The sequence below is a fragment of the Musa acuminata genome, chromosome BXJ1-2 (genome assembly GCF_036884655.1).
Source record: "Musa acuminata AAA Group cultivar baxijiao chromosome BXJ1-2, Cavendish_Baxijiao_AAA, whole genome shotgun sequence".
Lineage (NCBI taxonomy): Eukaryota > Viridiplantae > Streptophyta > Magnoliopsida > Zingiberales > Musaceae > Musa > Musa acuminata.
In genome coordinates, this window is record NC_088328.1 from 9,963,533 (window position 1) to 9,986,720 (window position 23,188).

Here is a 23,188-nt window from a genome sequence, read left to right on the forward strand (position 1 = left end):
CAAAATCCATGATTTCAAGCAAAAAGATCTTGGTGTAGAAGAGTACACAGCAAAGCTTGATAATCTCATGTTAAAAGGAAAGCTTGTGGAAACAGAAGACCAAACCATTGCAAGATACTTATGAAGTCTGAAATATGATATTGCTAAAGTGGTTCAACTCCAACCATATTGGTCTTTAAATGATGTGAGCAAGTTGGTTTTAAAAGTTGAAAAGCAATAGAAGTTTGAAAAGAGTTCTCGGTACGGGTCAAAAGAAGGCTATACAAAAGGAGAAAATTCCAAACATACTCTCCAGAGCAAGGTGGTATCAAAGGTATGCCTCATCTCTCTTAGATTTATGCCTCATCTCTCTTTTAAATTTATTTTTATTATGGAATAAATGCATTTTAGATTCATTCCTAATATAAAACATGTAAAGGTATGCCGCATCTCTCTTGAAGCTCAGTTGGTTAATGCCTCTGCCTTTTATAAACATTGATCATAGATACCAGCATAATGATTGAAAACCAAAATTTGAGAATATGCCACCATTCATGTCATGGTTCTCTAAATCGACCGATTCTAATTCGGACAGACTCCTTTTGATCCAATAATTTAACCAAATCATTGACGAAATTTCCTGGAATTGATTGGATTTATCGGAACTTATCAAGATGGCCAATATTGGAAAAAGTCAACATATTCCAGAAATACAAAGTGATTGTAGCTGATTCTCAGTTGGAATCTTATCGTCCAACAATTAGGGTTATAGTAGCATCAAATTTTTTACGATGAAAACAAAGAAGGAAAAGGAGATGAAGAAGAGAAGAGAAAGAGAGGATCTAGAGGTGAGAGGGGAGATTGGAGGACAAAAGGACACAACAAGGTGAGAGTAGAAAACTATGGGGCTTTTCGGCCCTTGGCCAATACTAGAGAGATCTTGGAAGAGCTTGCCAAAGCTGAGGGTTTTGTTTGAACTTGGTGGTCACTAATTGGTTTTCAAACTATTCAAGAAAGGCTGCAAGGTTCATAACAAAGAACATGGTGAAGTATTGGGAAGTTCCCCCAAAAAATTGCAAGTCATTGAAAATTGTGATTCTTGGAGCAGTTTTGATAGAACTATTTAAGATTTTAGACAATGTTGTACTTTTCCATGAGACTCCACCAGTGACAGCCAAATTGAATAAATATATGCTTATTGGAGCATATTAAGCATGTTTCCACTTGTCGATCCCGATCCCAATTCCATCCTTGTGAAAATTGCTAATTATGCTGACGATAATTATGCTAACCTGCATAACAGGATTTATTCTAAAATCAATTAAAATGTCAAAGCCAGCATATAATTTTTTAAGTACAGGGCAAGAAAGTCGGTGTCAAAAATATAAGAGGAAAAAAAGGGAGACAAGTAAATGAGTTTGATAAACAAACTACCGGCTCGGTGAGAATCTAAGTCTACATCAGACTACTACTTATATGATGTTCCACTGAAAGTTCATGACCTTTATAAAGCAAATAGGAGGCTTTAATGCAATTGTCTGAAACAAAGCAGGCTATAACTTATCTTGAGTTTCTGAATGATTTATTTATAATAAAGGTGAGCCATAGTGATATAAACCAACCCAACAGGTGAAGATATAGATAAATAAGACAAACCAGCAAACCATGAATATGAGCAACCTAACAAATACTATAAAATAGCTCTGAGTAACATGGAGTAAAATTTGGCAAGCTTGTAAATTGATATTTTGGACAAGACACCTCCAGTTATCCACATTGAAATTCCTTGGCAACATTTAACTTATATTTCTAAACTATCAACAACTAATTTCAACAGAAAAATAGGAGTAGATTATGCACTTGCTAAAACAACTGCTTAGTGAACTAACTACATCAATTTAGACCAGTTAAATATACCTTATATATATGTGGTGTACCCTTAAACTGCATGCAGCTTGAAGTTCTTTGTCCAGGAAAGAAGTACATTTTAAGTATGGAACCTTTTCCCAAGACAGACCCATTGCGAGACTTGACTACTGCATCCATCACCACATCACCATCCTGAGCTTCATAAAATGCTTTTGAATCATCCTAGACACAACAGATATCATAACTTTTTAATCAGACAATGGAGAACCAGAAGAAAAGAAATTTAACATGCGCATACAAACATGCACTTTCCAACATCATCAAGTTAGATAAAGAAATTTACAGGAACAGTGAAAAACCGCCCAGGTCGTAATCTGATGCTCCATTTCATTGTCTGGATCTCTGGCCTCCTGTGCAGCCAAGTTTTGAACAAGATCTTAGTTTCACCTTGCCCACAGAAACCATCAAATGCTTCACTTCCAAGATATGCTGAGAAAGCAATCAACTTGAAGTAACGTTCCAAATACTCAGCACCACGATTTAGCGCAACCCTCTTTACTCTTGGCTCCACATGCTGTTGATTGATAACCTTCCTGTACTGTAGCACTGCTTGACGTATATTCTGCAAAGCTGAACATCTGTCAATAATAGCATCCAAAACCTCCCTGCACTCAATTCCATTGTCAAATAATCTTGTTATCTTCCTTAATAGAAGGATGTCATCAATTCCAAAAGTACAACGTGGTTCTTTTCCATCCACAGATTTCAGTAGATCTGAAATAGGTGGTCCGTTATCACCTATGGATTCTTCACCACTTGAGGAGCCAATGTCCAAGTGCTCGTGGTACGTGTCATCTTGCTGCATTTTAATAGGTTTTCCATGATCAATGCGAAGCTTCACGAGGCATGCAATTACAGTTCCCGTAGTTGTCCTGCCGCGGCCCATCTGTAACGCGACAAAATTATTGAAATATCTCCATGAATTTATAAATTTATTTATGTAACAGAATCTAGTACAAACTCTAAAAAGAAAGGAGATCCAAGCAATTACAAGAAATATGTACCTGGCAATTAAACACAAAAGCTGTATCCTTGGGTGCTGAAGCAATGTTTGATGCTATTTCGTCAAAATCTGAACTTTTAGGAGCTTTACCATCAGTAATCGGCACACGTGCATATTTAATGGGAAGACCTTCGGCTTCTAAATGTTTGTAGACATCCAATGGAGTTTGAATAGATTCAGCATCTATATGTTCCCATGCATCAAATATTTGCCCATCATCTGTCTCATGAATCACCATAATTGTACCACCATAAAACTCTGCCTCCCGAAGAATATCCTCCTTTAACCGAGCTTCCATTCTCTCAACCCTCTCACGATCAATTCCCTGACAAACCAAAACTTGATATCAACAGTCAAGAAAAAATATATTTTGTTTTTTACATATTAAAGAGAATCAAAAGACTAGACACCACACATGGAATAAAGCATTAAGTAATTTTATTACACAAAGCGAACCCAAAAAAGGTTAGTGTCGGTGAGAGTGAGATGGATATGTGGGGATGCAACAGAAGATACATAAGAAAAATTGTGTTTGTGAATAATCAGGTTAATCCCAACTGAGGATAAATTGACAGAAAACCTAAAGGTAGTTTGACATGTCCAAAGAAGATCTACAAATAAACCTATTAAGAGAAATGAGTTAATTAAGATTGGTGGTCCAAAGAGAGGAAGATTCAAGAAGACTTCTAAAACAATAAAATGTGATTTTACAGCTCAATGTGACTCAGTAATCCAGAATGGCTTGCTCAAAATCAATAGATTTCTCATCCCAACAACTGGAATCAATATAACTTGATCAAAATTAATATAAAATTGATTAATCCAGGTTGATACAAATTGAACTGGTCAAAATCAACATAAAATTTACTAATCCAGGTTTATACCAATTGAACTGGAAACTCAAGTAGGAAAATTAAGATTAGCTGCACGAGAAGATATGAGAATAGGAAAGTGAAGACAAAGAGGTTAGAAAACCTCTAACCTTTCATCAGTCATTCCCAGGGGAAGGCAGAGTTATGGAACACCTTTGACTTTTGAAGTTACAAGATTAGTATGATTTCCTTTAAAGGATCTATTTTATTATTTTATGTTTTAGCATTATGACATTCGAAAACACTATTTGGCAGGAGTGAATGACTCCTCAATGATTTTCCTAGGTGATTCTCTCACACAAACATAAATATGATGCACAGTGCACATATTTGTGGATCCCAGACACCAATGTCGTGAGAGAATGAACCATCCCTAGAAAGTTTCAGGAGTGATTTACCCCTACTAAATAGTAGTTCCCTATCATACATTTAAAATCAGATATGCAAATACAATTTTTTAACTATCTTAAATTTACTAGTAAATTTTCACATTTTATGATTATTATGTTTTTGAAAAAGAAATTTGTTTATGGTTTTACTCCTTGCTAATTCAATTCTGCAAGCCCTCAGGCAATCGAACATGAGAAATGTCCTAGTATAGAGCTGAATAATGGAAAGGATCCTTGCAACTGGCACTTTGGATCTAGCCTGTAGATATTGTTGTAATCAAAGAAGGGTGAAGGTTACACAAATCTATCAAACTTTCTAACTGTAAAGTCAGCAATCACTACTCAAGAATTTTATTGCCGAACATATGGATTGGAAGTGTGTAGAATTGCAGATGTCTATCAAAGAAAAGAAATTACTGTGTACTCCAGCATGTTTTTGTATGGCCTTTCCACCTCACGCAACACAAAAGGCCTCCCATTTATATAGATAACTGGCTCTTCTCGCATATTATGCCATAAAACTGACCGTCCGCCTTTACTTCTGATTCGCTGAACAACGACTCGAATACCATCGACTGTGGGATTCGCAACACCATAAACTGGAAACCCAGTAGCATCCCGAAAATTAGGTGCACCATCCACTCTTTCCGGCAAACTAAGATTCTGGCAACCAGGACAGTGATCGCTTTTTAAAACTGTCTGACTTCCGAGAACGTCACCATTCCTCATAGCAGCAACCACACCCACGTCATATGGACTGTGATCAGTAGATTCAGAAATCTTTGTTAAAGAAGGCTTCAAGCTTGAATAGCCAAGAGCACCCATTGGGTCTCTCCGTAGCAACCTGTAAAAGTACCAATTGTATCATAATAAATGAAAAAACAATATGTAAAAACATGATTATTGCAGTAATTTATTCATCCAAATTAAAATGATTCTTTCAAGGTTAAATATGGACCAATCAACAAGTTCACATGTTACCTATCACCAAACTGATAAAGTAGACATTTCTCTCAAATTCAAACTTTACTGAAGAACAATTATTGCAAGTAGGAAATGAAATTTCCTTGTTTCTCACAGTGGCACAAACAGATATAATATGCAGTAAATAATTAACAAAGACAACATAACATCCCTTCCATTTTGGAAAACAATCAACTTAGCATTACCTTCATTAGTGATCAAATGAATGGAAGCTTATTTAGAAATAAAGTGGGCTCGTCTTTCAAGGTTAAGAAGCGGCGAAGAAAATGCCCAGAGCAAATGCCAGGGCCAAACTCAGATGAAAAATGAAAGAAAAATCTGTTAACAATGTTTGTTATTAGATATTAACAATCATGAGTAGAATGAACAATTATTTACAGGCACAAGAATAATAGATGAACTTGTTCAGTTAGTCAAATAAAACCGAACTAGAAATACTATAAAATAAAATACTAAACGTATCACTAAAAATTACCGGCGAAGTATACTATAAAGTTCAGGCCTTGCCCTCATCCACTCAGAAAAACTTATTTGATCAGATGAAACCGAATGAAGAGCAGCTCTCTCTGTGTGGACGTAGACAGCAAAGCAGATGAGGAAGTAGTAGCGTTCCAAATATTCAACAAAAAATGAAAGCAATGCCTCCCTCTTCATCTCATCTGGTTGGCGAAGAATGCTATTGCGATATGTAGCAATAGCTTCTCTTAGGTTCTGTTGAACAAAAAATTGAGTAAATTCTGAATACTATGCCAATTACACTATCGTTAAGAAAAACTATGATCACAGATGATAGAAACATGTTAGCTCCAAGTTTAAATCCAGATACTAGTTCAAAAGTAGATATGTGTGTGTGTGTGTGCGTGTGTGTGTGTGTTGAAGACAAATAGAAATTTTGCATATCTCAAGCTAAAAGACACCTGCATAGAATCACATTTGTCGATGACTTTATCCACTTGCTTTTTGGCTTCTGCACCACCCTGCAAGAAAGCCACAAGCCACTTTAATATAATGTTTTCGATGATCAAGCTATCTAATTAATAAACTAATGGAATAGGCATAAAAGATTTTACCTCTAGGACACGAATTAAACTTCTTATTACAGTATATTCACCTCTCCTTATTGATTCTTCAGAGTTTGGTTGATAGTCAGTAACATCACCATCAGAAGCAAAGACTTTTCCAATTGAAGTAGTCCGTGGAATACCTATTTGTTAAAAATAAGTTATACACAACTTCTATTCAGAAACTAAGATGAACTGTCAAAACAAGAAATAGTTAAAGATCATGATTAACAAGGAAAGGAAGTAATCTGCCCTAGGCAATAAGTTGGTAGTAGTTAACAAAGATTTGCAAAAACAACTTGACAAATTCTTCAAGAAACCTTCTAGATATCAGGCTGTCCATACAATCAAAACATACAGTATGATGGTTTGACATGTTATGAATAGCCTGAAAGGTTCTTAAGAAATTTCAGAAACAAATAGAAACTTACCTGATGCCCCTATTCGGTTGAGATATACCAGAGTAGCTATCACCATACCAGTCGTTGTTCGTCCTCGCCCCATCTGACAGTTAAAAACTATTTCTGTGTCTAAATTGACTTGAGAGATTGTATGCACCTGTCATAAGTAATTGGCAATTTTCACAACTATAAGGCTGCTACATATTTCCAAAGCCATCAAATTCTTTGCTTATTATCAACAATATTTCAGTTATCATGGTTTACCAACCACACTATACTGGTCCAACCATGTGCTCGTATAATAGTATGCAATTTACAACTATCTATACTGAACATATTAAGCAAAATTTTAGCAGTTTTTATAGGTGAACCATGACATACCATACTTATCGACCTATACATACTGGTCCAGTAATATTCTGTTGAGTACTAATACTAATATTTAAAAACTAGACTGAAACTCAAAATGAGTGCATAAAATGACCACAACCATTTATATATTATCTCCAGTTAATGCAGGCGAGCAGTGACCTAAGTTTACTGCATTTTTTTACTTCTGCTGCATCAATGCCATGTTATCTTCTCCACCAACTTTTACAAATCAAGATATGTCCATTAACATCACATTTGGCAATAAGGAAACAATTCCTGATCTTAGCCAATTAAAAGAAAATTGCCCCAGAGGATTAGGCAGCTGATCCATAAGCATCCATACAATGATGCTAAAACTATTGCATCATTTTTCTCAAAGCTTCCAGTTACAACTATTGCATAAACTCCAAGGTCTCCTCATAATGCATTACTTGAACCTGTAGAATTTGGCTATGATAGGAAAGACAGGTACCTTTCTGAAAGAAAGGTAAAATAGTAGGGCTACAAGTTATCAGACAGCATCCTGTTTATCAGGGCACAGTCCCCAATGTGCTGGGGTTGAGAACCATGCACTTCATCTAGCCCAAACTAATTTGTACACTGCTGAATCCATAATTCAGCAAAAGCATACTTTCTGATAAGATGACAGGAATCAGTCATTCATGGTACTTGACAACATGATTATAGGAAAAATTGCCTAGGTTTGTTACCCGATAGAATCACATGGAGCAAAATGACAGCAGTATTTGAAATCTTGGTTAATAAATTCAGAAGAATCAAATGGATCACAAATGTAGGGCCACAACAAGTTCAATTATTTTGTCAAATACACTTCATTAGAAAGTGATCTTCATAACATTGTGGCATGTAAAGTGTCAGAAGTTCTAAACAACCAAAACATGGGAAGAAACTTTAGAAAACACACCAAGAAGAAGATTCAAAGAACTTTGAGACAAGGTTAGGCAGATTGGAATCAGCTTAAGGCTACTGATCTGGAGGTGTGTTGGAAACTAAGGTCTACCCTTCTATAAATCCATTAATAAGTAGAAAGAAAAAAAACTTGGAATTATGCATTATTGACTAGGAACCTCATCAAATTATTAGCAGTCTGATAATCAGTCATCAGAACACAAATCATTACAAGATCAACAAGTTTTGTATTGTAGATAAAGCATGACTACTAGCCAGGTTCATCATTTCATGTACTGGAAGCATACTGGTCAGGGCTTGGACCGAAGCTCTACTGGTCCATACCAGTCTCCCAAGTGGCCTATATGCTGGTACTTCTCATGTTTCAAAAAAACCTGAAGAAAAGACAGAAAATATAAAAATAAAATAAACTGCCTGGTACAGGCCTTATATTGGGCATCCAACCCAGTTACCCTACTCTGTGAATCAGTAGGTTGTTGAACCAATGAATACCACTTATACCAAGCCACATCAGACAGTAGTACAAACCTTGCTTACTATTTATCGCAACAACAATAGAAGATGCTACTAAAAGAAAATAGATTAAAGAAAATAATTGAATGTTGATAACTTTGGCTCAGTTACACTAGTCTGTGTACCGGTAGGTTGTTCAACCAATGAACAACACTCATACCAAGCCACATCAGACAGTAGTACAAACCTTGCTTACTATTTATAGCAACAACAGTAGAAGATGCTAATAAAAGAAAATAGATTAAAGAAAATAATTGAATGTTGATAACTTTGGCTGAGTGTTTTCAAAAACGCTAGTGCCAAAAGGCACTAAGGTGACAAAACGTCCGAGGCACCAGGCGCTTGCCCATGCACTTGCTTGAGCGAAGCGAAGCGCTCATGAATATTAAAATATAAAAAAATATACCTATTATTTATTTATAATTTAAAAATATATATACCGAGTGAGCAAAGCAAGGTGTTCTTATTATCTACCTAACAGTGTATTGTTATGTTCTAACTCCTAATAGTGTTTATAAGTTCCTAATAATTTAACAAAGTCCATGAAATAGGAGATCATTAAACAAAGTGCTCAAGCTAGTACAAGAAATAGGAGATCATTTAACAAAACTGTTGTTTTTTGGCAAAGGTAAGTGGTAAAAGTGAGATTTAAGCCCACGATCTTATAATAAACTATTAAAGTCTTTACCAACTAAGCTAGATGGTACCTTCCGACAAAATTGTTGTTGTTACCTATAGACTGAGAAAAAGGAGATGGTTAAATGGAGAAGTAACCAGTTGATGGGAGGCTATGGGGTATGGCACCAAGGAAGACAACAAGGCACGATGGAGGAAGGTTGGGTTCTCCTACTCAAGTAGGGTTCATGTGGCTATGGTGGTGTTTAGGGCAAAGGAAGGTGGCAATCGGCAGCGAAATGAAGCTAGTTGACAGCATAAGCTGCATATTGGGGAGAAATGAAACTTCACAAAGCGATGTAGGGCAGAGGAGGCTCGCGATCGGCAACATAAGCTGAAGGAAGACGTTGTGCACGACAGCATAGGATGAAAGAGGCTTCATTGCACACAACAAGGTAGGGTACAGGAGGCTCGCAGTCAACAGTGTAAGCTGAAGGAATTCGCTGCAGACGACAACGTAGGGCGGATGAGGCTCATGGTTGGGTTTCTTTCGCTAGAGTCTTCACTAGGTCGAGCGCAGAGGAGGGGGTGCGATTGGTGGAGGGGGTGAGCAAGTTGTTGATTAGTTGGTTTGGTTGAGCTAACTAATTCCAATTGATTGAACCCCAATCAGAGCCCAATCAAACGCATGCTTTATTTGGCTCGATCGCACGCCTGAGTCGCCCAACGCCTGGGCTAAGGCACATGCCTGGTTGGCACCTCATTGAATCACCTCACTCGAACTTGTTACGAGGTGCTTGGGCCTTGCCACACCTCACCCGAGCACTATGCAAGCGCTCGAGCACCTATTGAAAACAAAATTTTGCTGCAATACACTATGGCATGTCACGAAATTAGAATCGAGATTAGGATCTACCAACATGATACCAATTGTATAGGCATGATAAGGTCAATAAGAGTGAAATAAAACAAAATTTAAAAAATTTAAAAATTATTAAAAAAGAAAGAACTTAAAAAAATAAAACTTTTAAAATTTTAAAACATACATAAATAACATATATTATACCTCAAAAATATCAGGTTATTAAATAAAAAGGAAAACTCTTAATTCTTCAAGCTGCACCTAAACCATTTTGTTTGGGGGCTGCATATATAGGGGCTGAAGGACCACCTTTAGGCAAGCTATGATAGCAACAAGAATGGTGAAACTGGACGATTATGAAAGAAATGAAGAATAGTGACGATAGAGCATGGAAGCCCTCCTATGCTTCTCTCCTCTATTCCACTAAGGTCCAGCCTTCTCACTCATTTCCTTCTCAGAGCTGGCATCCACTCAACTCTCCTCTCTTTCTATTTTCTTTGTAGCTTGCGGCTCTACTCTTTTTCCTTCTTTTTTCAAGATCAGCTTCCTAGAAATCAACCAGGGTCATGTGATTTTTCCAAAATAAACCATTCTGGTTAATTTCTTTGATCCCAATAAATTTTGCAATATTGTGGGATGGATCAGATCGCCCTCGTTCAATCCCAACTAGGTCAATTCATATCAGAGTCTACCGAGTTTGAAACCTACAATAGTCACTATATTTATATGCATGACAGTTGATAACACAACTGATAATCCGATATATATATATATATATATATATATATGTTGACACTTAATATATTGCATATAAATAACATACTAGTTATACATAAGTTGTAAGCAGTGATTTAAAAAGCGCTAGGCGTCAAAAGGCACCAGAGTCCAAAAACGCTCGAGGCGTTAGGCGCTCGCCCGAGCGAAGCGAGGCGCTAAAATATAAAAATATATAATATAATTAATATAATTATTTAAATAAAAAATATGTTATTAAATTAAGAAAATCGAGTACAAAATCACAATGTCATATTAATAAAAAGTCTCAAAAATCAAAACAATAAAATTTTACATCAAATCTTTTGAGTTGCTCTATACACTTGCCGTTTATTTTAAAACCTAACAATAATTTTAAATAAATAAAAATTAATAGTATTAAAATTAAAATAATATATTATTAATCTAATAAATAAAAATACTATTATTAGTATACAGTTAGCAGTATACTGTTAATATACTGTTAACAGTATAGTGAGAAGAGTGTGAGAAGACCGAGGCTGCTAAGGCAACGACAGTGGTAGCGGGAGCGGGAGCGGCTAGCGATAGTGGGAGTGGGAGTGGGAGCGGGAGCGGGAGCGGGAGTGGGAGTGGGAGTGGGAGCTACGAGCGACGAGCGCCGACAACAGCGATGAGCGACGATTGTGGCAGCGGCGAGTAGCGATAATGGCAGCGGCAGCAGAGAGCAACGACAACGGAGAAGAAATCTCGACGGCAAAATCGCGAGTGTTAGGGTTGGGGAAGTCGGGAAAATCGTGAGAGGGAGCCTATCGGTGATTTAGTTGGTTCGATTGATCCAACTAAAGCACCGGAGACCGAACCAGACGTAAAACACTGGTTCGGTCGCCTGGTTTAACCCGGGCGCTCGCCCGAAGCGCCCGACGCCTGGGCTCGGGCGAGGGCCTAGGCGGTGCCTCGTTGAAGCGAGGCGCTTGGATATGAAGCGAGGCGCTCGGGCCTCGCCCTGCCTCGCTCGAGCGCCTAGGCGAGCGCCCGAGCGCCTATTGAAATCACTGGTTGTAAGTAAATAATATAAGACAGCTATAACTTAACATATGCTAATAATATTAGTTGTAAGCAAAGTTCGTTGTACCGTACGATACCGGCGTTTTGACCTGGGCTCGGTACGGTACGGTACCGGTGTACCGGGCGGTACATCAGGGCATACCGAGTGGTATGCCCTGGTGTACCAAATTTTTTTTATTTTTTTCATACTGTAGCAGTGCTATAGTATAGTACTATAGCACTGTAGCAGTACCGGACGGTCCGCGTACCAGTAACCTGTCGGACCGGTATGTACCGCCCGGTACGAGTGGTACGCTTCGGTATGGTAGACCTTGGTTGTAAGTTACAAGTTAATAGTTAATAGTATAAGTTTATGCCAGTGCACAAGGCACCCATCAGTTTAATAACCCTTACTAGCAGAGAGGTATACATTACTCGAACCCTAGCCATCTTGGTCTCAAAGAAGAGACCATGCTGTACTGCTAAGGCTGGCTATATAAGCTTATTTTATAATGTTATATATGTTAATTACGTATATTAGAAAGTTATATATTATATAAGAGCAAAAGAAAAATATGAGAATTATCTCTTACTTCTTTGCCCCAATACATAGGCAGCAAGTGAAACCTAAGAATTGAAGCCAAAGTCCAAGGCAAAACTACCGACCATGGGGCTGGCATCAAACAGAGTTGGCAACCAGCAACCACTCATGAAAGAAAGAGGTAAGTCCACTTCCTTTTCCAAACTTCTCTTTGCTCATCCATCCCCCTCATTGACTACTACTCACAGTCTCTCTCTCTCTCTCTTCTCTCTTTCCAGTCTCCTGTCTCCCCCTCTGATCTCCTCACTCTCACTCTCTGTCCTCGTCTCTCTTTCCTCTTTCTTCTTTTCTTTCCTTCTCTTTCTTTTTCGGTCAGAATCTGAAACTGCAGTTATCTTCTTAGACAGATGCACTAGATTGGAGCTTCTGTGTTTTCTAATGGTAGAAATAATGTCTCTTTGGACAATATTACAACCTACATATTTGCGCTTTCCTTTTCTGGTTCTAGTTTCTCCATTTTAAATATTGAATACTTCTAAAGTCAAAATCAGGAAAAAAAAAAGGGGGAAAACTTCATAATTTGACAGAGATAAGAAATCTGACCAAATCATCAAAATCTCCTTCTTTTGGGGATTTTTCATCTGTAATAGGAATACGCTCATAATTAACAAGATATCCTTCTTCCTGTAGCTCTTCATACACCTAGACAGAACATTAAAAATGTGAAAAAATAAAGAGCTTCAAAGAAAACAATTATGATCATTTAACAAACTATACAACTATCATCGACTTAAGTACCTCTAAAGGTGCTTTGACAGAGTTATGCATCACTGGTTCCCATTGGTCCACCATCTGGCCATCTGGCAGTTCATCAGTTACAAGGATTTTATTCCCATAACTGATATGTCAAATTTTCAGTAAGAAAACCTCACAGAACCTTCCTTTAAAATGATGAATAATGTTTATATGCATACCGCGCAGCTTCTCGCAAGATGTCTTCTTTCAGCCGAAATTCCATTTGCTCCAATCTAGCCCTGTTGATTCCCTAGAATGACATGAAAAACCAATCTGAAGATAATGCAAATTTGAATAACTCAACGACAAGCAAGTGCAAGCAGGAAATCAAGTCATTTTGAATTGTTTAGATTCTTTAAGAAAACTGGAGGCTCTAAACCCCTCGTAAAGGATATATTTGGAATAATCTAGTTGTTGATGCTTCTCAAAATAAGAATAGAATTGTTATTCCTGTTTTGGTTTCCTCTGTCAGTCACAGTTTTATCCAACAGAATGATTAGATAAGTCGAAGGCATACGGGAGCAGACAATCAGATAAAAATGGTTCTGGCAGGTTATATTAGATGGATGCAGGACTGAAATAGAATATTCTTATCAGTGCACATCATGCATGTCAGAAGATCAGAGGAAGGGATACAACAAATCAGTTTTGATGTTAGTTGATTGTGACTCCTTCTTGAATGGTCACAAGCTGAAAAAGAAAAGAAAGATGTTTCTAAATTCTCCAGAGAAGCTTTCAGCTTCCAAAGTCTCATAAATAATTAAGCACTTAAGAAAAAAAGTAGAAATAAAGTTGCCAAACAAGTTTGTACCTTGGCATCTGAATTTTAATATTTTAAACAAGAAAAATTAAAATGGAAGAAACATCAAAGGACCAAAACAATTAAATATTCAGTTGGACTAAATTAACGGATCAATATAAATCAAAGTTAGAGGTCATGATGAACAAACTTACATCAAGAAGTCATATCAAAGAAAAGGAAAATGCAATTCAAACATCAAGTGGACATTTAGAAAATGATTTACTATCACTGGAACTTCCAAAACCTTCCTTGTCCATTCCTCTTTGTCTCTGCATCCTCTTTGCAGCTTATTAAAAGAAAAATTCAGATAGAGCCTCTGCTAGTTCCTTTCGACTAACCAAATGTAAATTGCCAGGCTCCTATGCATCATCTACCATGTTCATTTCACATTATTACTTTCCTAGGTTTTCATGCATAATTCTCAATGTTCTGTAAATGTTGTGAATATGCCTTAACTGACAAACGTAGTGTCAGCTAAGGACCAGGCTCAATTGCAACCATCTCTGATCACAGAGGCCAAAGCAAATGAAATAATATGCATGGTCATTTAACAAGTTTAAAATGCAACTCATTATACAATGGGTTCAGTTTTACATGACAGACTTCAGCCAATAATATAATCCAGTGACAGCTATGTAGCTTATATCTAACATGTTGTATATTCTATAGTGTCAAAGAGCAGCAGATGATTATACTCCACTAAATAAGGCCTTCCATTTATCAACTTTTTGTCTTCTTTAAACTTCGTTTTGTGAATATGCTTGAAGTGTGAGTTCGATAATGAAAAATTACAAGTTTGTTTAGACTAAAAAGTTGACCGATGTCATAATAAAAGTAATCTACCAACCTAATAATAATGAATGGAGTGGAAGCTTAGCAAACAACACAAAATTTAGTAGCTAGCTGTTAAGCACATATTAAAGTACATGTGGGGCTATTTGGATATCACCAACACTCTAGCAAATCCTGAGATCCTTGTCAAGTTGTCACACATGACAGACAATGGTCTTTTGGTGTTCCCTGTGGAACTCAGCCCAAATGACCAGATGGAAAAGCCCACAGATTTGCTATGATACTACTTGTACATGACCTAAATAACCTACTAACTTAATAACTTGTGAATGGTGCAGGATTCACCATATAAATTATAAGTTGACCATTGAAAGTCAAATATAGCAAGTAAGCCAATATGGATTTCCCCATGTGGGAATATTAGTGTGTCATAGGTAACATGCAGACTGTTTCATTGCAAGTTACCATTTTATCTTGGAATAGATATGTTTTAAGGAAAAGACATTAGAATTAATGCACTTTGAAAGAAATAGGAAACTAAATCTAACTGTAGGGATGATAAAGAAAACCCTAACAGTAATAGTTGTTATTTCTCCATGTAGGCAAAGATCGCATTTTTAAATTAATGGAGCTCTTTTTGCCAAGTTTTTTGATACTTCGGAGTTTTAAAACCTTTCTTTTGGTTTTCTGAATAATTAATTCATCAGTTAAAGTTGAACAAATCAACATGATTCATTAGAGGCCTGCCCGACCTTCAGGTAACATCACATCACGGCCAATGAATTTGGGACCTCATGGTTTAGCAATGGAAGGATCTTATGCCACTAGTCAAGAAGTTGGATGCAGTCAAACAACCACAATGACATTTGTGTATTTATGGCTTCAACTTTCTTTTTTGCTCTCTTTTTTTCTTGATTTCTTCTTCCCCTGATAGCATGGTAACACTGGCACAACAGGTTGCCATGCTGATGGCATGATATCAAGTCCAATCACAACCCACCATATGCATTCCTTTGGTAAGGCAATTGTTGCACTTTACACTTTAGCTTTTAAGTGTAACTAGCTTCATTGTCCCAAATGAGAAACTTTCGGATCAAATGCAACACGGATTTTTTTATTGTTTTGCTGCTAGCCATTAAAGTGAAATAAGAAAAAGCAGAATTTATACAAGCTAAAAGTTTTAAAGAATATTTCTTTTTCTAGAGCAAATATTTAGAAAACAAAAATACTACATAGACTAAAGTCCATTTCAACAATAGAATATTATCTACAAACCGTGTACTCAAGATTGGAGAAAGGCCTTTCAACATCTCGTAGGACAAAGGGGCGGCCATTGATGTAGACAACCTGTTTAAACAAATAAAGATCATGTACAAAAATGAAAAAAAAATATTCATTGATAATTTTGTGAGAGTAGTTAGATAATCTTACAGGCTCTTCTCGAAGATTGTGCCACAGGACACCTTTTTTCTTTAAGTCTTGTTTTGCTCCAATATGATTAAGTACATTCTGGATCCCATCTATTGTAGGTATAGCAACCCCATGAACATGCAATGAACCAGCCTACAAAATATATCAATCAGCTTAACAGTTACTCAAGTATCATCAATGGCAAAAGTGTGCATGTACAATAAATTTGGAGGACATGTTCATCAGTACAGAAGTAGGCAGAATAATGTAGAATGCGTGCAATTTCAAATGTTAGCAACACCTAAGCAATGTTTATGCATAAGCTTAAATGTAAATACCCTATCAACAAGAGACAATGCATTTATTTTATAAAAAGTTTGTATCATTATAAATGCTTTAATACATACCAAAACTAAATAGTCAACTATTCAATAATTAAACTGTCTTCTTATGTGATCAACAATCGGACATCAACATCCTCACATACTGTCGAACCTTGTTATTTGTGCACAATCTTTTTACATGTGGGCATCATAGAAATTAAAAAAAAAAAACCAGTCAATCTTGTTGCTAAGGTTCAAAAAGAGAAACAAATAATCTCCAGTTGCCTTCTCCGATTTGTATTTTACATATATTACAACATTTTAAATTGAACTAGCGTAATTGTCTAGCCATGATACTTCAAAACCATTATATATGCAATTTCAAGAAATTAAGTGTTTAAAAGCCTTACATTTACTATAAAAATGCATTACTCATACATGACTATTTTCTTCTTTCAAAAATGGATGATCCAAATCCCAACTATCATAAATATAAAATTAGTACAAAATTCATCCCAAGTAAACCTTGGGAAAAAAGAGAATAAAAGGCAATTGTATTTCCCTAACAGGGTCAAAATTGCAACATAAGAACTCAGTTCTGATGCACAATCATCTTGGTTTGAAACCAACCAGAAAATCTTATTAGTTATTACAATCAAAAGGCTCATCTATATTTAATGTTCCTTGACTTAAAAATGTAATAAAATCAATAACACGTGAACAATTAGCACGAGAAACCAGACACAAGCTCAATCTGCTGGTATCTTGCTGAGAGACATAAAGTTCATTTAACCATACTTAGTTAAGAAAATTTTTCTGGTACACGAAATGTATGACTTATGACATTCAGAGATAATTGAACAAATATGATGAGAAACATGTTGATTTAACCAACCAGAAAATCTTATTAGTTATTACATTTTAAAAAGGCTCATCTATATTTAATGTTCCTTGACTTTAAAATGTAATAAAATCAATAACACCTGAACAATTCGCTCAAAAAACCAGACACAAGCCTAATCTGCTGGTATCCTGCTGAGAGATATAAAGTTCATTTAACCATAGTTAAGAAAATTTTGCTGGTGCATGAAATGTATGGCATATGACATTTAGAGATAATTGAACAAATATGATGAAAAACATGTTGATTTGAAGAGGACTAAGCATGTTGACATCCAGACTCAAATGCAACTGCTGTCAACTTTATAATGACCCATGCTTAGAAGAGTCATATGCTCTCAAGTGTAGCCTATACTTGTTATATAATTAGCCAAATATGTTATTCAGAATTAAGTACCAGGCTATCGTATGAAATCCATAGGAATGTCCCTATTTAGATTTTGCATTTTCAACAGAAATTAAATCACTATGGAGATAATCTAGATTTGTGATGTGCAAAAGATATTTGTCAGAAATTATTAATAGGCTGACAGGCTAAACACTCATTATTCCATATCTTGCAAACTGCCATGTTGAGTTCTAGGCTTTCCAAAAGTTAAAGATCTCTCTATCTTTTCAAAATGGTAATCTTAATAGCATCTGCAAGTACTATGATTTGCTTTCAGGAAGGGGAAGTCAAAACACCGAAGGCATGTAAGTGCTAATTATGTTTGAAGATAATTATCATTTGAAGATCCTTATTTTCCAGTAGCAAGAATCCAAAGGAGAGTAAATATCTCAATGGTGGTGATATGTCATTCCGCTAACACTTTTTTTTTAATAGCTTAATAAGTTCAGAGTAAATAAAATATTGGAAAAGCCTTAGAAGTTATATATTTTACAGTTCCTGAGTAATTAACTAGGTTAAAGCACTTGATCAGTAGATATTAATGCATTTATAGGCAAAAGAACTTTAAAATCTTTATGGAATCTAGTCTTGCTCAAATAGCTTACAAGAACCAGAAAATTGCTGTTGACTAATCAATCTCAAATGCTCATGAAAAAATAACATATAGAATATTTTAAAATATCAGTTATCGCCAAGGCAAGCCTTGGTTCCAAGTAAGATTGTTCTTTTCGAAACAAAGGATTGTGTAACAGAAAAAACCCATTTACTCACAAGCAAAAGGTTGCATATATTGACCCTCCAGGCCTGCTTTAGCACAAGCATCTGCGGCTGTGCTGCCCAATTTTGTTAACTTTTCTAGCAGTAAAGAAATCGGAAGCTCAAGAAACAAGCATAGATGAAAAAGACTGAAAACACAATCTCAAATATTGCTAGCAATGAAGGCATCAGAATCACAAGAAAAATGCATATACTGAAAAGAACCAAAAAGACAATCTAAACTCAAATGCTTAACTCCAGCATTTATTTTGGTATGCATCACTAGTCATAAATTCAACATGCAGATATAAACAATAGAATCATCATATCTAACAAAACCAAAAGAAATAAGAAAAGAATATATCATGTCTCACCAGTGCAGGTCATGGATTAATGAACATATCCACACTGGTTAAGAAAATACACACGTGTAAATAATGTCAGATGTCAATACCCAGCATGACTCATACAAGTCCTCCAGAGAGTCGATTGCCCGATTTGGCAATGATGATATGGTGGAATCAGAATCTCAAGAAACAAACATAGATGGAAAATATTGGGAAAGAAAATCTCAGAGGAAATGCACAAGTATTCTGCCTTATTTCTTATGAAATCACGAGTACTATCACTTGGCTAGAATTCAACCTTGCAGATACAAACTCATGTTTTATTAAAACAAAAAGAGAAAAGGAAATCAGGTCTCGTACATGTGTACAAAACGTTCACGCCAGTTTAGTAATTACACACAAGTGTGAAGTTTGTCGGATGTCAATGTTAAAGATGACCAATATAAATCTGCCAGATAGTTAATTGCCCATTACGAACACTTGGGATTCTACCTGCAAATCCAACCCTACACGGTCTGTTTATTTCGCTGATTTAGGTATCATCAATTTTAAGGCAAATGAATAGTTTTCTGAACGAAAATTGGAGGAGGGTATCGAAACAGTCAATAACAACCAATCGATTCGAACAGCACTGAAGACCACACAATAAGAGAATGAAGAATGAACATGAAGCGGACTGGAAAGAAAGACGACACACAGAGGAACACAAAAGCGGACACCGACAGACCTGGCGATAATTGGGGGCGCCATCGATTTGGGGGGTCAACCGCTTGTTTTGGCAGCCGGGAAAGTGATCGCTCTTGAGGATGGTCTTCTTGCCGAGGACCGAGCCTCCTCTGTAGTTCATCACATGCTCCGACTCGTAGCGCCCCGAAGAGGGCGACTTCTTCTTGGAGGAGGTCATCGTCATCAGCGAGCAGCCCCTCTCCAAGAACCTCGGCGTCTTGATGGCGACAAGGATGAAATCGGTAACTTCTCTGCCGCCGCTGCTTCAGCACCTCTCCACGAACCACGGCGTCTTGATGGCGACAAGGATGGAATCGGTAACTTCTCTACCGCCGCTGCTTCCAATCTGTGTCTGAAATCCCAAGAGCGGAGCACGCGCATCCCAAAGGAGGAGGAGGAGAGGACAAATCAGTCAAAAGCGGTGGAGAGAAAAGGGGAAAGGTTAGGCAAAAGAAGGAACAGAGGTAGGGGGCGAGAAAAGATGCGGGGCGTGGCGGAGAGCCAATAGGCGCGGCGAGAGAACCAGAGAGGGAGGAGGGGAGGCGATAAGGACAAAGGGGACAGCAGACAGCACTCTCGCGCTCGCCTTGATGTGCTCGTGTGTGCGCGTGCGCGCGCGTCTCCTCTCGCCTCGCTTTTTTTTTTATTTTTTTTTTTATTTTTTTTTTTCTCCAGCGGTGAACGATTGATGCAGGTGTATGACGAGGGCAGGCGAGGAGGAAAAAGGGCCTGTGAGATAATACAGATATGCTCGCTGTTAACAACAGTGGCAGCGGAATCTCCCCTCGTCGTCGAATCGGATGAGATATGCTTCCTCCACCACAGCGGTAAACCAACCGTCTTCCTACGGAGGTCAGGCGAGGTTGCCACCAGACGACGAAAGGGATATTCTGTGCTAGCCTTTGATCCCCTTAAAATTGGTTGCATGCGGTACCACCCGGCCTTTTTTTTTTTTTTTTTACCACTAGGCTAACTAATGTAATCAGTATACCACTAGGCGTAAGTGACTGAATTAAAATGAGGGCGTCAACTCAAACACATAGATTCAATTTTCAGTTTGAAATAGTATTAATTAATTTTGGATTGGATTTGGTAAGGCCACACAATATTGTTTTTTAATCTTATTGGAATTGAAAAAAATTATTTTAGAATGAACTCTCAACTAAGAAAGATTCTGTTCGAGGAGCTTTAACCTAATCTCGTGATTCTATCATTTTTAGAAAGGGTTTGATGTGATGAATTTTCGTTTGGAGAGTTTTAACAAAACTTGCACTAAGATATATCCGACGAGACCCTTTTAACATTCAAATCGAGAGTTCTATGAGCTCCGAATCATAGAGATGATACTTGTCGAGAGAGACTCCTCGTACGCATAGCATTCATTTTGTAGCTGTTGTTGTCAATTAAGATTAAATACATCAATGAAAACTATTTTTTTTATATCTCATGTTGATTTGACACATCTATTTACCACGTCAACATTTGTTGACTAATTAGACTCCACATGTCTGTCGGTTTTAAAATACTATCAACTTGATAGATAACTAATGATCATATGAATTCTTTAATTAAAAGATTGTTAGGTCCTTAGTTTCTTAAACCGTAGTTAGTTTTGTATCCCAATTAAAAAGTGACCTACGAATTGTACTCACCTGAGTAACTTTTGTCAAATGACTTTTTATGCGTGGATAACATCCATAACAAGTGTACATATTTTTAATAAATTTGTTTGATTTTATTTTAAATAATTTATAAATAATGTATGAAATTATTAATGTTATATTCGTGAGTGATTTCAAGAGTATATCAAACGTGAATTCTAATACAAATTCATTTCAATCTACTGTACAAGATTGAACTTTTAAAAAAAATATTTTTTTAAATTATTTCATTTATTAATAAGTTTTAAATATTTTCAAAAATCAAACTTAATAATATTTTATAAATTATAATCCATATAAAATAAAATAAAAAACTCTTTTAATATATATAATTTATTACATTGAATATAAGAAGACACGTGATAGAACAACCTCATATTGTTCAAAAACATTATTCTCTTTCTTCTAAGTATTAATTTAAATAAGAGAACTTTGATCTATTATTAATTATCAAAATTAATAATGAAAATAAGAAGGGGTGAATTAATATTTATACAAATTCAAACAAACTTTAGAATTTCAATCAAGAAAATAAATAATTAAATGAGACCTAATTAAAGCAAATAAATCTCTTGAAAATTTTCTTGAAAATTAATAATTGTTTCAATCAATAAGTTGAAACAAAAGGAGAAAAGCATTTTTTTTTTAAAAAAAATTCTCTATCTTATCGATTTTTCACTAAGAGATCAATAAAATTATTTATGCCATTCTGAATGTCTTGAAATAAATGTTGAGATTTTGATGATTTTGACGTTCTGAATTTGAATAAGTTTTATCAAAATCATGATCTTGGTTTCTTAGAATTACTTGAGATATTTTTTTTTTATCAAGATCTCTTCTTTGTACTCCTACTATTTTTCTTGGTATTTTACTAAAGAGAAGATTTTTCTATGTGAATCACAAGATTTCTTTTACATGAATTGAAATCTTTTCCTCCTATGTTTCCTTTTACGATTTATTAAAAAAATATTTTTTTCTAAATTCATGACTTAAAATTTCATTGGAATATCTTTTTCGAAATTCATGACTTAAACTTTAATTTGAATATCTTTTATTATTTGATCTCCTAAGATTTCTCTTTGAATATTTAAGATGAGATTTGTCAAAATGAATCATGTCTTTTGGTATTCACATGATCTCATCCTTCATGATATGATTTTTTGGTTTTGTATAATTCCTTATATTCTTGAAGTATATTTCATCACCTAATTTTTCTTGATATTTTACATATGATGATATGAATGCATGAAATACTCATGATATTGTTTTGATGCTCTAAAATGATATAAATTTACTAGCTTATGAGTATTATGTATGATATAATGATTGATTTATTTTTAGTATCATGCATAGAATAAGGATGATATTTAATGTTTTAAAATTATGCATGTTGTAAATTGAAACTATAACGATGCACAAACATATTGAAATAAGGTTGATACTTTACCTTTATCATGATGTAAAGATTGATAAAAAGGGAAAAGAATTATAGCATTGTATTCTTCCCTTCTATTTGACAATGACAAAGGGGGAGCAAATTTTGCTAGCTTGCTAGCTAGCTTGCATACTTCAAGAAGAAGCAAAAGCTTGCTCATCTCAAATAGATGCAAAAATCTTGCCAACTTTCATATATGTAAAATTTGCTAGCTCACAAATTATAAGGAGAAAAACTTGCTTGCTTGCTAGCACATCTAGAGAGAAGCAAAAATTACAAATGTACATATCGCAAAAAGATGCAAAACTTGTTAGCTTACTTCATGTAAAACATTGTATCTTGCTAGCTTGTTATCTTGTATTATTTTTTAAAAAACTTGCTAGCCTTCATACTTCAAAGAGAAGTAACACTTGTCAAATTGCTAGCTGTTGTAAAATAATATAAAATTTTGCTAAATTGTACTTTGCACTTTGCAAAGGAAGGAAAAATGGGACTTCTCAAAAGAGAAGAAAAAGCTTACTATCTTTGAACATCACCAAAAAAATTGATAGATTGCCTATCTTAAGAAACAAAAATACAAACTTGCATAATTTATAATCTTGCACATCTTTAAAATTAATGAT

General features: G+C 35.7%; 1 protein-coding gene across 2 annotated transcripts in view; it reads right to left on the minus strand.

Moving 5' to 3' along the window:
* LOC135595390 (uncharacterized) overlaps positions 1 to 20,036 on the minus strand; it is a 34,761-nt gene extending 14,725 nt beyond the window's left edge. Inside the window, exons 1-14 of one of the 2 annotated variants that reach the window (XM_065086235.1) lie at positions 19,471 to 20,036; positions 16,051 to 16,182; positions 15,895 to 15,966; positions 13,205 to 13,275; positions 13,029 to 13,128; positions 12,834 to 12,932; positions 6,649 to 6,775; positions 6,227 to 6,360; positions 6,074 to 6,133; positions 5,632 to 5,867; positions 4,590 to 5,016; positions 2,913 to 3,236; positions 2,192 to 2,794; positions 1,897 to 2,070 (exon numbers count right to left, since the gene is read on the minus strand). In XM_065086235.1, coding sequence (XP_064942307.1) covers positions 1,897 to 2,070; positions 2,192 to 2,794; positions 2,913 to 3,236; positions 4,590 to 5,016; positions 5,632 to 5,867; positions 6,074 to 6,133; positions 6,227 to 6,360; positions 6,649 to 6,775; positions 12,834 to 12,932; positions 13,029 to 13,128; positions 13,205 to 13,275; positions 15,895 to 15,966; positions 16,051 to 16,182; positions 19,471 to 19,653 — 2,742 coding nt within the window. In that variant the 5' untranslated portion in view covers positions 19,654 to 20,036. Of the gene's footprint in view, positions 1 to 1,896; positions 2,071 to 2,191; positions 2,795 to 2,912; positions 3,237 to 4,589; positions 5,017 to 5,631; positions 5,868 to 6,073; positions 6,134 to 6,226; positions 6,361 to 6,648; positions 6,776 to 12,833; positions 12,933 to 13,028; positions 13,129 to 13,204; positions 13,276 to 15,894; positions 15,967 to 16,050; positions 16,183 to 19,470 lie in introns of those variants that run through there. The other variant, XM_065086242.1, reaches the window with a different exon arrangement.
* Between the last annotated feature and the right edge of the window lie 3,152 nt (positions 20,037 to 23,188).